Source organism: Chionomys nivalis, chromosome 8 (assembly GCF_950005125.1).
Source record: "Chionomys nivalis chromosome 8, mChiNiv1.1, whole genome shotgun sequence".
NCBI classification, from domain to species: domain Eukaryota; kingdom Metazoa; phylum Chordata; class Mammalia; order Rodentia; family Cricetidae; genus Chionomys; species Chionomys nivalis.
Window position 1 is genome coordinate 16,360,076 of NC_080093.1, and position 14,431 is coordinate 16,374,506.

Sequence of the window (14,431 nt, forward strand, 5' to 3'; positions counted from 1 at the left end):
TTTCCAACTAGAAAACAGAATTGCTAGCCAGAAAGTTTTCATATTCATCAGCTCTTGCTTCTCTTGGTTCCACCACCCACTTCTATCCCATGGACCCACTTCAGGCTGCAGATTGCTGGAAACTGTGGCCCTGACCTCTACGCAAGAGACACTTTGAAAGTCCACGTAGGTTTACTATGGGTATCTTCTACTCCCTTCTCTGACCCTGTTTGCCTTCTTATCCTACTCAAGGGAGGAAAGGGGAATACACCCACCCATGCTATCAGCTATCACCTTTGGCAGAGCCCATGCCCAGGTGATTGTAACCCTGGTGCGTTTCCAGGCTTCCCGGCTTTGTTGCTTGGGTGTCAGGGCCTGGGAAATTCCCTTTCAAAGTTCAGGATTATTCGACTCTGGATTTGCAATTTCGTCAGCTCAGATGTGGTCTCAGGGTTCTGGTTCTCCATGTCCCCCCTTTAGCTGAGGACCAGCAGTGGGAGAGGAGCTAAACCGAGATTCACACTCAGTGGAGCTTCAAGGCCAGCACAGAGCTTCTACCCTCAAGAGTGAGCTTGTGACCTTAACTGTGGTCACCCGAGGACAAGCCAGGCACCCAGCATTCTCAACCCCCATCACTTTGTTTACAAATGTTTGTCTTCTACAGACCAGTGCCAACATCCACTTAATTGATATTCAGTAGCTACCAGATCCTCTGGGCCACCTGGAAAAGCTGTGACTGCCCTGTCATCTACTTGGCCTTGCTTAGGTGTCCTAGTTAGAGTTTCTGTTGCTGTGAGGAAACACCATGAGCAAAATTACTTGGAAGGAAATGGGTTCAATTGCCTTACACTTCCACATCATAGTCCATCACTGAAGGAAACCAAAGCAAGAACTCAAGCAGCGCAGGAACCTGGAAGCAGGAATTGATGCAGAGGCCATGGAGGAGTGCTGCCTACTGGCTTTCTCTTTCTGGCTTGCTCAGCCTGCTTCCTTATAGAACTTAGGATTACCAGTTCAGGGATGACCCAACTAACTACAGACTGGGGCCTCCCCCATCAATCACTAATTGAGAAAACGCCCTACAGGTTTGCCTACAGCCAGATCTTATGGAGGCATTTTCTCAATTGGGGATCCCCGGGGTAGTGACCTCATCGCTGACTCTGGTACCATGGTAGAGTGACCCGCGAAACTGGGTGTCCAGAAAGGGTCTAGGACCTGATGTTGGCCAATCAGGCTCCTGCCAGGGCAGGCTGGTGCCTGGGCCCGAAGCTAACAGGCATTTACAGTTAAGGATTGTAAGCAATGAGTCAAAAGTAGAGGTGGGAAGAAGTAGGGCTGACTCGGTGAGTGTGTCTGGATGTTCAGAAGAACAGCAAGAGTCCCGTTCAGGGAGGCTGGGAGGAATTTCTGCCATAGTCGCAGTGTGGGGGTGGAGTGAGGGAGGGTGACAGAGGCAGTGAGCTTTGACTTGTCCTCACAGAGGTGGGCAGGCATGGCACTTGGTAGACACTTTCAAAAACTGAGGCTGCCCCTTCTCTAAAGTATGGGGACCATAAGGAGAAGATAGATATCACAGAACTTCAACAACAGGGAGAGACACTGACCAACACTTCTTACCCAGGGTCACGTTCTCCTTGATGGCTCTTAACCCAAAAGCAGAGAGGCCAATCAGGGAGGGTCCCCCTGAGCCCAATCCCAGGGGAAGCAGCACTCAGCTGATGGTCTATTTCTTCTTAAAGATTTATTTTTATTGTGTGTGCATGGGTGCTTTGCCTGTGTGTATATATCTGTGTACCATGTGCACGCCTGGCGCCCTCAGAGGTCAAAGAAGGGCATTGGAACTGGAATTGCAGATGGCTGTGAGCCACCATGTGGGTGCTGCTTCCTGGGTCTGGAAGAGCAGCCAGGGCTCTTCAGCACTGAACCCAGCCCCCCCCCCCCATCTGTTTTGGCTCCCTGAAGTTTCTAGCAACCATCTTCACACCACAGCCATTCACTCACCCTCCTTCCCTCTGACTCCCTCCCTCAGAAACAGACCAGAGCACCAGCACTGACACACTCCCCCCCCCAACCCTGGTGAACTCACTCCCCCCCATTTTCTCACAGGGGTTTCCCCCGACTAGTCTGTGCCTGCTAGTCTGCTTCTTTGAGGAACTAGCTCCTCATAGATGTCTAGGAAGCTTCTGGAATGACCAAACCTTGGGGATTAAGACATTGTTGGATCCAGACAAGTGCCCTCAGTTCCCCCATAAGAAAAGAGGAGGAAACAGGAAGGAGCTGCGGAGAGGGAAGGTGCCTTCCACACTGGTCTGTCTGCTTCTTTCAGGAGGGCCTTCATCTGTACTGAGGTAGGAAACTCCCATCCTGCTGCCACCTGGTGGCCACAGCAAACACAGCACTTTTGTAGCTACTTTTTTTTTTTTCATTTTCCGAGACAGTTTCTCTGTGTAGCCCTGTTTTTGATCCCACTGCACGTACTGGCTTTGTGGGAGCCTAGGCAGTTTGGATACTCACCTTACTAGACCTGGATGGAGGTGGGTGGTCTTTGGACTTCCCACAGGACAGGGAACCCTGATTGCTCTTTGGGCTGATGAGGGAGGGAGACTTGATCGGGGTAGGAGGAGGGAAATGGGAGGCGGTGGCGAGGAAGAGGCAGAAATCTTTAAGAAATCAATAAATAAAAAATAAAAATAAAAAAATGCTTTTTTAAAATTTATTATTTTTATTTTATGTTCATTAGTGTTTTGCCATGGGTGTTGGGTCCCCCAGAACTGGAATTACAAACAATTGTGAACTGCCATATGGGTGCTAGGAATTGAACCCAGAGCTGGAGGGATGGCGCAGCGGTTAAGAGCACTACCTGCTCTTCCAAAGATCCTGAGTTCAATTCCCAGCAACCACACTGTGGTTCACAATCATCTGTAGTGAGACCTGGTGCCCTCTTGAGGAAGAGGCTGACTGACCTATCATCGACTTAGACCGTGAAACCCAATAGTTGAGCATCGCCAGGGCATACATTCCACTTTTCATTCCTCTGGAAGGGCAGCTAGTGCTCTTAACCGCTGAGCCATCTCTCCAATCCCAATACCCAGCTCTCTTTATCTGAAAACAACAACTTTCCTCAAAGTTGCTGAGTAGTTAGTTCGCGCTAACAAAGCAGTAGCTAGAGTTGACTAAGCTCATACGCTGCAATATGCTTGGCCTCTGGGTGGCAGATACATGGTAGCCATGCTTTCTCTCCATCTCTGCTAATGTCACCCGCCTAGAAAGCTCATTTCAAATGCCACCTCTCTCCAGTTTCCCTTCGGGACTGTCCCACTCCCTGGTCAACTCACCCTGCTTCCTCAGAACCTCTGGGAGCTGGCGCCCTCTCTATGCGGCTCTTCTCGCTCTCAGACCACATTTCACCATATGCCTTCTCAGCTAGTCAGAGTCTGGGGAACCTGGGAAGCTCTGAGGAAGTTTTCCAGGGTTGCTGTGGTGAGAAACGGGAACATGCTGATGACAAACATGGGCGGCCACCCTCCCACTCCACACTAGGATAGCACCAGAATTATTCTCATGCCAGTGGACCAGTGGGATCAGCTCACGAAGGGGATTAACGGGCTTTCTGAGCACGTGTGCTTTTGGTTTGATGGGCCACATGGCCTGCCATTAGTCCATTCAGGAACCCTCTCATTCAACAACTTTCAAATCCTTCCAGGCCATGGGCATCACCCTAGTTCCCTGGTGCTAATTGCTAGGATAGGGCTATGTGGACACAGCCGGTTCTCTTTGTTGTTTAGAGACAGTGTCAACACGGTGCTGGCTGAAAGTGTCCACTTGGCTACGAACTACCTGAGTGGACTGCACAGTGATGGATGCTGTGGGAAGATGTGAAGTCTGGCCTGCGCTTTAAGGACACAGTTAAGAAAGCCTCCATTTGGTTTTTTAGGCCCTCCAGGTCCAAGAGGCTATGGTCTTCAACACTCTGCAGACAGTAAGTTAACCTCAACAGCTTCTTGCTCAGAGACATACCATGGTGAGTTAGAGAGCCAGCATTAGATCCGGAAGTTTTGTTCACTTTCAAGAACCTGAAGTCAAGAGGCAGCCTGAGCCTGAACCAGGCAGCCTGAGCCTGAACCAGGCAGCCTGAGCCTGATGCTTCCCCAGTCTACACTGTTTGCTCTTTTTAACAAGTCGGAAACCCAGGAGGCTTGAGAACTTGGAGAAATAGCAAACAAAAACACCATGAAATTACTATTTGATTTGTGACTTTCTGAGGAAGTTTAAACAGCAGAGGAATGAGGATGCCTTCTGAGATTTCTCAGCCTGTGTTGCACAGCCTGCCCCACAGGGTGGTGTGATCTCATCCACGCGCAAGGACTCAGTACTGAGCAGGGAAAAGCGATCAGATGGGCTCCAGGTAAGTGCCTAGGAAAAAAGCAGTCAACCATGGTCTGGAACTTTCAGAATGGGGAGACCTGTCACAGGAGGAATGTCCTCAAGTCCACTCAGACCCCTGCTGAACACAGATCACCTCCAGGTTTCAGAATTGCCCAAGGGAATGGGAAACCAGCTCATGTTCCTCTCTCTGCTCCTCAGAGACCACACTGTTGCCATCCCATTCCTGACCCCATCCCAGGGTCTAATTTTACAAGTCTGGAGTCCTTGTGCAACTATTCAAAAAGCTCTTAACTGAGAGCCAGAGGCGCCCTCCCTACTTACTCAGCTGCTCCAATGCGAGATACTTTACCCTGACCCAGCTCCTCAACCTTTCCTCCAAGAAAAGCAGGCACCTCAGTGCTTCTCACTGGCTGGTACAGTGGAGAGATGGACACGTGTCTTTCTGGGTCACAGTCCTTAGATGGAAGGCATGGAAGGAGTCACCTCTTTCCAGTGTTGGGGTCTTGGGCAGGAAATTCATGTGATAGGTTCAGAGGTATGACAGCTACGTCTTCTTCTCTGTCTTAGAACTTAGGAGACACAGTTTAGCCATGAGGTGGCGCCTACACCAGGTCAAGGTATCTCCCTGGGAATACTCAGGGCTGGAGATCTGCAGACTTCTTTGCTTTCTAAACTTGAAGGTGGGCTTCAAGCTAGTGTGACTAAAGTAACCATAGGCAAAAGTCCATGGTTAGTAGAATTCCCTGCAGCCAAGGGACTGGAGACTAAGCTGATGGAGCCTGTACATAACTACCAATACTACAGCGCCAGCACTGCTCTAGACCAAAGCTTTTGCTTATAGGGAAATCTGGGCAAGTGAGCAAAGGCTGGAGCCGGGCACAAGCATGCGATCAGAGGTCGATGCCAAGTCTCTATCCAGAAAGCCAAGGAAGAGGGAGTGCAGACCAAGCTCCGTGGCTCTCATCCTCTCGTCACGCTTCCATTCACTGCTCTAAGCCTAATGCCGAGTAACATCCTAGGAAAAGGTGACCAACCATCTGGTACAGAGACCTTCTTCTAAAGGCTCCAAGTCACCTCACTCTTGCCCTAGGCTCTGTGAAATGTCCTCTCTACCAGCCCATAGCCTGTCTACCTAAAGCGAGCCCCACATTCTCAAGAAGTACATCTCAACGGGTGTGTGTCACCAATAAGCCATGAAGTCAAACTTCAGCGAAGCAAAACCAGCCCGGAACTCTGCAGTCCTGTCCCTGTCCCCATCACCAGCAGAGCTCTTTTGTCCTTTGAAATCTGGTACAGTGCTTCCCTTTGCCTCTGGGCTATAATGCTGTAGTGGGGAGATACCTTCTCCAGCCACTAAGCGGACGGACGGGGAGGTCCTTGGCTGGGCTGGTGTGCAGGAACACCTCTCGCCCTGCCCATCCTCGGGCTTGGTCTTCACCCTAATCCCTGTCAGTCCTTTCAGGAGTTTGTTTGTCTTTAGTGAATGTCAGTTCAGGCCCACCACAGAGTTCTGCAGCCTTCCCTAGCTCCCACACTGCCCTTTGCTCATCCCAACAGTGGAAAGTCTGGACATCCCATTTCCGGCTCCATCTGACCCCAGCACTCCCCTCTGTCTGTCTTCCTTCCTCCCTCCCTCCTTCCCTCCCTCTCTCCCTCCCCTCTGTATAGCATCCTCACTCCCCTTTCTCTCCCCTCTTTAAATCTCAATTCTAGTTCCCTAACAGTTCCTTTCCTTTTATACTTTGACTCTGAGAGAGAGAGAGAGAGAGAGAGAGAGAGAGAGAGAGAGAGAGAGAGGAGATCTGACAGGATTGATGACCATCTTCCTGCTCCCTCCCCTAGGTGAGCTCAGCTCCCCCACCCAGACAGAAGGCAGAGGCTGAATGAGAGCAGCTGCTCCCAGCCATCATTTCCTGGGCTCTCTGCTGTCAGAGTCAGGCTGGGCCTTTTTGTCCCTGTGTTTCCTGTGAGAGTGGGCATCTGTGGTGCCAGGTCTCCCGCCACCTCCTTCCCTGTGAATATTATGGAATGTCTCAAAGGGCAGGAGCAGCAAACACTGGGGAGCAAAGCCTGGGACAATCCTGCCTACAGCAGCCCCCCTTCCCCAAATGGGACCCCGAGGATCTGCACTGTCTCCAGTGGGGCACTCGCCCAGCCTCAACCCAAGAAACCTGAAGACAGGTGCCAGGAGAAGACACAGAGAACACTGGTGTCCAGCTGCTGCTTCCACATCTGCCACAGCATCAGAGGTACTGGGCGTGAGGACAGGGTCTCCTCAGGTGTTGGAGTCAAAAAAGGGACCACATAAAGTTTGATGGGGGGGACAAAAGGGACCCAAAGAAGAAGCAATCTTGGTGTCTGCAATTCGTTTGTGTCAGATTTGCTTGGCCCAGGACACAGAGGCCAGGCTCCTGGTTTCCCAGAAAGGTCACTTGGCACTGGCATCACTTGGGGACCCAGAGGGTATGGAGGAGTGTGGTGCCTGGGGGACTGAGGTGGGGGGACCCACCTGGAACAGATGCCCACCCCCTTCACTGCTTCTCTTCCACCCAGCGTCCTCACCTTGTCTCCCACAGACTTTGTAGGAGGACAGGCAGGGGTGTGTGTAGCCAGGTCCCAGGGGTCATAGGATGGACAAGAAAGGACAGAGTGGAGACGGGGTGAGGTCTAGGGACAGGGAGGAATGAATAACTGGAAAGATGTGCTGTTGGGGACTCTGAGCATCTTTTCACACCCTTAGGACTCTGGGGAACAACTCTGACTGAGAATACAGCTGAGAACAGAGAACTCTATGTCAAGACCACCCTGAGGGAGCTTGTGGTGTACATCGTATTCCTCGTGGATATCTGTCTGTGTGAGTAGCCATTGTCCTATGGGCATCTGCCTGTGAGAGACACACATGTGTGGCATATCTGTACCCAAGCATGCAGGCAATGCTTGAACATCCATGTGAGGTGTGTAGATCCTGGGGATTTTGTGTACACACCAATACACAGCTCCAGTGGCTTCTCACACTACGAGTTCAATGGAGATAACCCAGATGGTAGAGAAGTTGTTAATGAAAGGACATTTCTCCAAATTACTGGGAAACCCAATTTTCAAGATCAAGTGTCTAATACCGAATCAACAGTCTTGGTGTGTCGACAGGGAGATGTTTAAGCCCTTTCTGTTTAGTGGGTTTTGTATAATTCGTTGTATAACATCTGATCCATGTATCTTTAGGGGCAGGAAGAAAATGACTCAGGTCTTAGGGGGTTCCTGAGGAGAGGGCTGGGGTTCAGGGGTAAGGCAGTGCCCTGTGGGAAAGCCTGCTCCACACAGGCAGCTGGGGCAGTCTCTGTTGGGCACTAGCTGGTGAGCTTTGGTGTCCAGGTTCAGAGAAGTAAGCAGAAAGTGTTGTAATCTGTTCAAAAACACCAGGAAGAGAACTCATGCCATGAAACAGGGCTCACAAGGGAGGTTTATTGGAAGAAGAGAGAGAAAGAGGCAGAGACGGGGGGGGGGGGGGGGGGGGGGGGGGGACAAAGAAGGGGCAGAAAGGGAGCAGAGAGAGGAGCAGAGACTGGTCCTGGGGACAAGAGTGGTAGAGGAGAGAGAGAGAAAGGGAGAGAACAAGAGAGAAAGAGAGAAAGAAAGAGATGGGAAGTGGGCAAGGCCCACCTTTTAAAAGGGAACAGGAGGTGCTCTCAGTGGCTGCAGCTGAGAACGTACCTCGTCAGGACCCCAGAGTAGGCCAGGACAGATGCCTGAATCCTAGCAGAAAAACCATAAATGTAGACTGTGAAAGATGGCGTCAAAGAGCATTCAAGATGAGAAGACTGGGGCACGCAGACGGTTTGGCCTGTAGCAAGGAAATCCGTGCTGCATTTAGTTAAGAGCTGCACAGCAAGCGTGGTTTGCCTCCTGCAGCAGTGTTCTCCGTGTTGATCGAAGCTGCAGCTCGCTCTCCCCCGACTGCAGCACCTCTCTAACTAGTCAGCATCTGTCCTGCAGCTGGCATCCTGCTTTTCAGAATGCACAAAGCACCGGCAAGTGAACGGGAAGGACTGATAATGCAGGTGATGCATGATGGGAACCGTCATCTGTGCCCGCCACCAACAGCGCATTCCTTTGGTGGTTGAGCAGATGTGCTACTTTCTTGGGTCTACCCTGTGCTGCTCAGAACATTTCCAGAGTCACAGTGAATCCTCCCGACTCCTGGGTATGGGGCTGGAAGGGTGGAAGCTTGAGCTGTGTCCGCCTGTTTCCTTGTGAGCTTATGGCTCTGATGTAGGCCAATGGGCTGGGCCAAGCTCACTCCCTATTGGAGAACCCTAGAGAGTGGAGCTCACTGACTATTGGAGAATACTGGAGGAGGATTCAGACGGTCGCGCAGGTTTAAGATACAGAGGATTCAATATCACTCCATCAGGATTCCTCCCATAGGGTTCTGTTTGGTACCCCACCAGTTCCACCCTGGGGATACCCACGAGGATTTTATCGTCCCATGGGAAGCCAATTCTGTGGATAGATCTACATTCTTTCATTTATGGAGCCTCCTTCTCTGTGTCTGACATCAAACATAAGTCATGTATGTGACGTTCTGCTCCAGGAGCTAACCTCCTTTCTAGATCTTTCTGCTTTTGCACTATCTGCCCCTCTGCATTCTCTAAGGCGGCAGCCCCCCAAGTGCTAGAATGACTGTGTGTGTCATATTTGTTCTTAAGCAGCCTGCTCTCCAAGCTCAGGAATTTCTTTTTTCTCTGAAAGGAGTCATGGCCACATAGTGACCAACGGTGGCTTATGTAGAGATTAAAGTCTGGGTTCTGGATTCACAGGTTTGGGCTCATTTGGGGGACCTTGAACTAGTGACTCAGTCTCTTTGAGTCTCAGTCTCCCTGAGGGTTATGTGGCCATCGTATGGGCCATTTGCTCAGCCTGACATGTTGTGACAGTTTCAGAGAGCTTAGTTGCCTAAGCTCAGCCCTGATTGGTTTAATGCCTTTTACTGGAAGAAATGTACCAAGGGGCATCTGACTGGTGCTGTACCCTGTGGCATCATTGCTTCTGTTGTAAGTGGGAATGTTACACCACGGCAGCTCTCACAGAGCTGAGTTCTCTCCCTCTTGCATGCAGCTGTCAATTTGCTGCATTCCTGCTACCCAAACACAGGACAGCCCTGAACTGTGACTCTTATCCCCACAGAGGCCACATGATATGAAACTTACACATACACCCCCCTGAAAACCTTCTAGCTTTTTCTAAACCGAAGGGACTGACTCTCCTGTCTCTCCCATTGTGCTACCCCTACTTTCTTAGCTGCCTATGGCTATGATGTATTTCTCTTTCCTCATGGAGTGCTTCTGTAGACCTGAAGCCTTGCTCTCCCATCTCAGGCCCTGATGCTGAGTCTTCTGGTAAAATTTATCTGAAGGGTAATTCATCTCAACTTCCTTTTTACAAACCTGCCGTTTTATACATTATAACAAAATTACTTCTGGAGCTACCGTGCAGGAGGAGCATCGCTCAATCTCTGGGAGTAATTTATCTCTGTGTTCTCTAGTGGAACTACAACATTTCCCCTGGTCCCCCTAGCCTTGTTTTAAAAATAAATGAAAACAAAAAAAATCTTTAAAGAAAGAAGCCAGTGTGAAAAAGTTATATAATGCATGATTCCAACTACATGGCATTCTGAAAGAGACTAAGAGCTGGCAACGGTTGTCTGGGGTTGAAGGTAGAGAGAGACAAACACAGAGGATTGCTAAAGGACTCCAGGTGGTCTGCCTGTGGCAGCTGCTGTGTCAGGTGCATTGTATAACCACTGTGTCTTTCCGTCTGGGATTTTCATACAGCAATGGCTGTGTTTACAGGGTGCCGGAGGAGGCTGGGAAACTCTGCGCCTTGTGTTCAATTTCACAGTGAACCTAAACTGCTTAAAAGAAAACAAACAACAAGAACAAAACACAACAAAATCAGGTTGGGTGTGGTTGCATACACATTTAATCCTAATACTGGGAGGGAAGAGGATATCTGTGGATTTGAGGTCAGTCTATTCTATAGAGGGAGCTCCAGGACAGCCAGAACTACATAAAGGGACCTTGTATTAAAACAAACAAAAACTAGAAAATGAAATGAAAAAAATCTACCTTTATCAGTTTATTCAGTTAATTTGCTGTTGTTTGTGTGTGAAAACAGGTAACCCAGGTTAGCTCTGAGCCCCCAATCCTGCCTTTCTCTCCTGAGTACTGGGAAGATAAGCCTGGGCACTGTGCTTAGAGTTTTGTATTGCTGGTTACAATACTGAGTCCTGAGCTCAGGACCTCATCCATGCTAGGTGAATCCCCCATGCTGATCTATACCCCTGGTCCTTACTTTTTAAAGTGTATTAAAAGTAACCTTTATTAGGACAAAAGCATTAGTGCACACCTTTAATTCCAGCATTTGAGAGGCAGGGGTAGGCAGCTCACTTGAGTTTGAGGCTAACCTGAACTTCATAGTGAGTAGTCCAACAAAAATCACCTTTATGGTTCATTAGAAAGCACTAGAAACTTTTAAATAACTAAAAAAGAAGAGGTTTAAACAGTTTTTTAACACTAAAAATGATGAGTATTGGAGGTAATGTCTTATTGGGTCAGCATACACAGCATGGAATGGTAAGGAAACATCACATTGCTCCTCATGGTCATGCAAGTATTGTCTGTCAATTTAAAAATGATGAAGGGGGTGGGAGAAATGGCTCAGCAGTTAAGAACTTGGGACCAGGTTTGATTCCCAGCATCCACATGGCTGCTTATAGTTACATGTCTGTCTGTAACTCCAGTCCAGGGAATCTATCCCTGCACAGGAATCGCATGCATGCGCTCATTTACATACTTGTTAGCAAAACACTTCACATAAGATAAAAATAAAGAATCAACTGGTTGGAATCAACTCCCTCCCCTACCCAAGCAGAAGTAAAATATGAAGAGGCTGCTGCTATCTACAGTCCTTTCTTCTATTGCTATGCTGAAAATACAAGGTGAAGTCACCAAGAGACATTCATGTTTAGAATTCACCTCCACCCTGGCCAAAGGCATTTCAAAGGATTTTTGTACTACTAACATTATCCACACATATATACACTTTTCATATATATACGTGTATATATTACACTTTTCATATATATACATATATTTTTATCTATGTGTATATATACATTACACTTTTCATATATACATATATATTACCTATGTGTATATATATTACACTTTACATATATACATATATATTACCTATGTGTATATATACATTACACTTTTCATATATATCTTCAGCAGCAATATTCTCTGAGTAGTTGATATGTTTTAATTTTTATGATCACAATTACATCTCAGTTAATTTCAATTTCCTCTTATTACTGGAGTATTGATTATGGGTAAATATGTTTATACCTGTTGTCTTCTCTTGCTTTTGTTAAATTTGTTCCCTGGGCACTTCTGAGGAGATTAAGCCCAAAGATGGGGATAGCTTCTTGGAACTGTGTGTTGCTGTTGGCCTCTGTTAAATATAACACGTATTTATTACAACACTATGGCTATAAGATCACACTAGTATAAGATTCCATCAAAATTGGATATTCTCATTCTTAATTTTTAGTATTAAGTAGGGATAAAATGATGCAACAATCAGCCTTAATTTTCTTGTCTTTGATTTGTAGTGGGAATAGACAGTCTTCTTATGCTGTCTTTGTGAGTCATGCCTTTTTTTGTACAAATTGCAAAAGACAGACTTTGCGTGAGGAGAGGAGGGTTTTAGGAATGAAGAATTAGACCTATGGCGGGAACCACCTACTAGGGCCTTCATTTCAGAAACTAGAACCCTGGCAGTGGGAAGAATAGCCTATGAAGTTGTACATGACCTGCATAGCAGTTGGGCCTGAGCTGAGTCCTAGTGAACTAACTGCTGCAGGCAGCCATGCTGACCTAATGCCCTCTCCCTTATCTTTCCCTCTAGCAACTTGATGGCTATCTGGTGACTCATTTGGCTAACACAGAGCTATCTTCTTTAGTCAGGCAACACAGGAGCCACCGATCTCCTCATAATGTCATGATGTAGCCCTGGAAGCCCCCTAAGAGCATTTACACCTATGACCTCACTTGACCGTGACAGCGATTCTGTAAGGGATAGATAGCATTATTTCCATGCCAAAAGATTAGGAAAATGTCGTTGTGAATAGTGCAGGAATTGATTGGTCATTCAGAAAGGCTCATTGTAATGGAGTCCATCCTGTCATGAGTATTACCCAGCAGAGACATTCAGGGAAGTGAATGATGGCCCTGCCCACTCACTGCCGCCCCACCTCCTATCATGATATTTATGAAAGAGTTTCCAGGCCTTTGTCTTCTCGGAAGGATGGATGTGACCTTTTGTTGATGGAGGAAACACTGAAGGTCTTTGTGTAGAAACAATGACTGTTTGTTTTAGAAAACATTTTTGTTATCTCAAAGGTACACCTGGGACTGTCCCTATATACATGAGGCTCTGAGCCATGACCTAGGCTGGATCTGGTCACCATGGAGTTGGGGAGGAGTATAGAGACCTCAGCCTTTCATGACTCTTGTTTTCCCTTAAATGAATATGGACTGACTGCCCCTTGTCACTGCTGGCTGTAGAGAAGTGTGTCTGCCTCGCCTCACTGTGCCTTTTTAAAAACATCTATCTATCTATCTATCTATCTATCTATCTATCTATCTATCTATCTATCTCCATCCATTCCTCTATCTATTTATTTTCTTGGGGTGCACCTGTGGAGATAAGAGGACAACCCGCCAGAGTCAGTTCAGGCAGGCTTAGCAGCACTGTCCTCTGCCTGCTGAGCCATCTCACTAATCCATCACTCTGCTTTCTTTAAGTGGGAATCAGGGTTCAGGTATAATCTTCGTTTCCTCAGGATATTAGGAAAAACTGTCTTTCTTAATATATTTCTAGAAATGACGATGAAAGAAATAGAATATTTGTGGGAGATCCAACTAGGATCTGTAGGGGAACCCTTGTGTGTCTATTGTGATGGCCTGGAATAAGGCCACCTGATTCAAGTAATGGTGCTACCAGTTATTAGCCAGATAGTTTAGGATGCTTAAATGTCTTTGAGCCTTGATGACTTACTCATGGGAGGCTGATTCCGGCCTATCTGGGGTTGGTAGAAAACAAAGAGGATGCTTAGTGTCTGTCTCAGGCTCTCAACGAGTATCAGTTGCTGTTCTATATGAAGGTACAAGTCAGACAGGTGCTGAAATCTCCATAGTCTGGCTTGCTGTAGGGGAGATCAGGCTCTTGCCCCACTGGAATAAGAGGCCAGGAAGAAAAGAGATTGCTAGTATCAGAAGGCACTAGTCTGAGTGTTTGCTCTGCCTCTGCTGAACAATGAACTCACAGGGAACTCGGTCTGGTGTTTAGGACTCAAGAGTGATACTGAGGCAGATTAAGTTTTGGAGTCAAAAGGTTCATTAGGGCCGGAGAGATGGCTCAGTGGTCAAGAGCACTGGCTGCTCTTCCAGAGGACCGAGGTTCAACTCCCAGATCCCACATCATGCAGCTCACAGCTGCCTGTAACTCTAGCTCCAGAGTATCTGAGGTCCTCTTCCGGCCCCTGCGCATACTGAGTGCGTGTGGTGCTAAGACATACATGCAGACAAAACACATAAAATAGAAGAAAATAAATTCTCAAAAAATAAAAAAAAACAATGGGATTCATTAAAAGATTGATTAACACTATGGACAGACAGACAGGTGCGTGATGAAGGCTCTGAGAAGAGTTCAGCCTCAGTGCCATAAATAAACATCATGGCAGGGACTCTGATGAATTCAGGCCCATGAGGCAGAGTAGGGATAACCTCTTATAGACCTCAGAGGAGTCTGCAAACAGGCTGTCTCTGATTTCCCAGCAGGCAACAGGGAAAGGGGTAAAAGGGGGCATATGTCAGGGAGGGCGGTAGGGTGGTGTGCTAATTTGTGTTAGTTTGACACAATCAAGAGTTATTTGGGAAGCAGGAAGCTCAACTGAGAAAATGCCTCGATTAGACTGGCCCATGAGAAAGACAGTGGTGCA

General features: G+C 47.8%; 1 protein-coding gene across 1 annotated transcript in view; it reads left to right on the forward strand.

The window, feature by feature from the left end:
* Nucleotides 1-6,385: 6,385 nt before the first annotated feature.
* Nucleotides 6,386-14,431, forward strand: part of Pkd2l1 (polycystin 2 like 1, transient receptor potential cation channel) — a 35,475-nt gene continuing 27,429 nt past the window's right edge. Inside the window, 2 exon segments of the mRNA XM_057777566.1 lie at nt 6,386-6,614; nt 7,106-7,219. Coding sequence (XP_057633549.1) covers nt 6,389-6,614; nt 7,106-7,219 — 340 coding nt within the window. The 5' untranslated portion in view covers nt 6,386-6,388.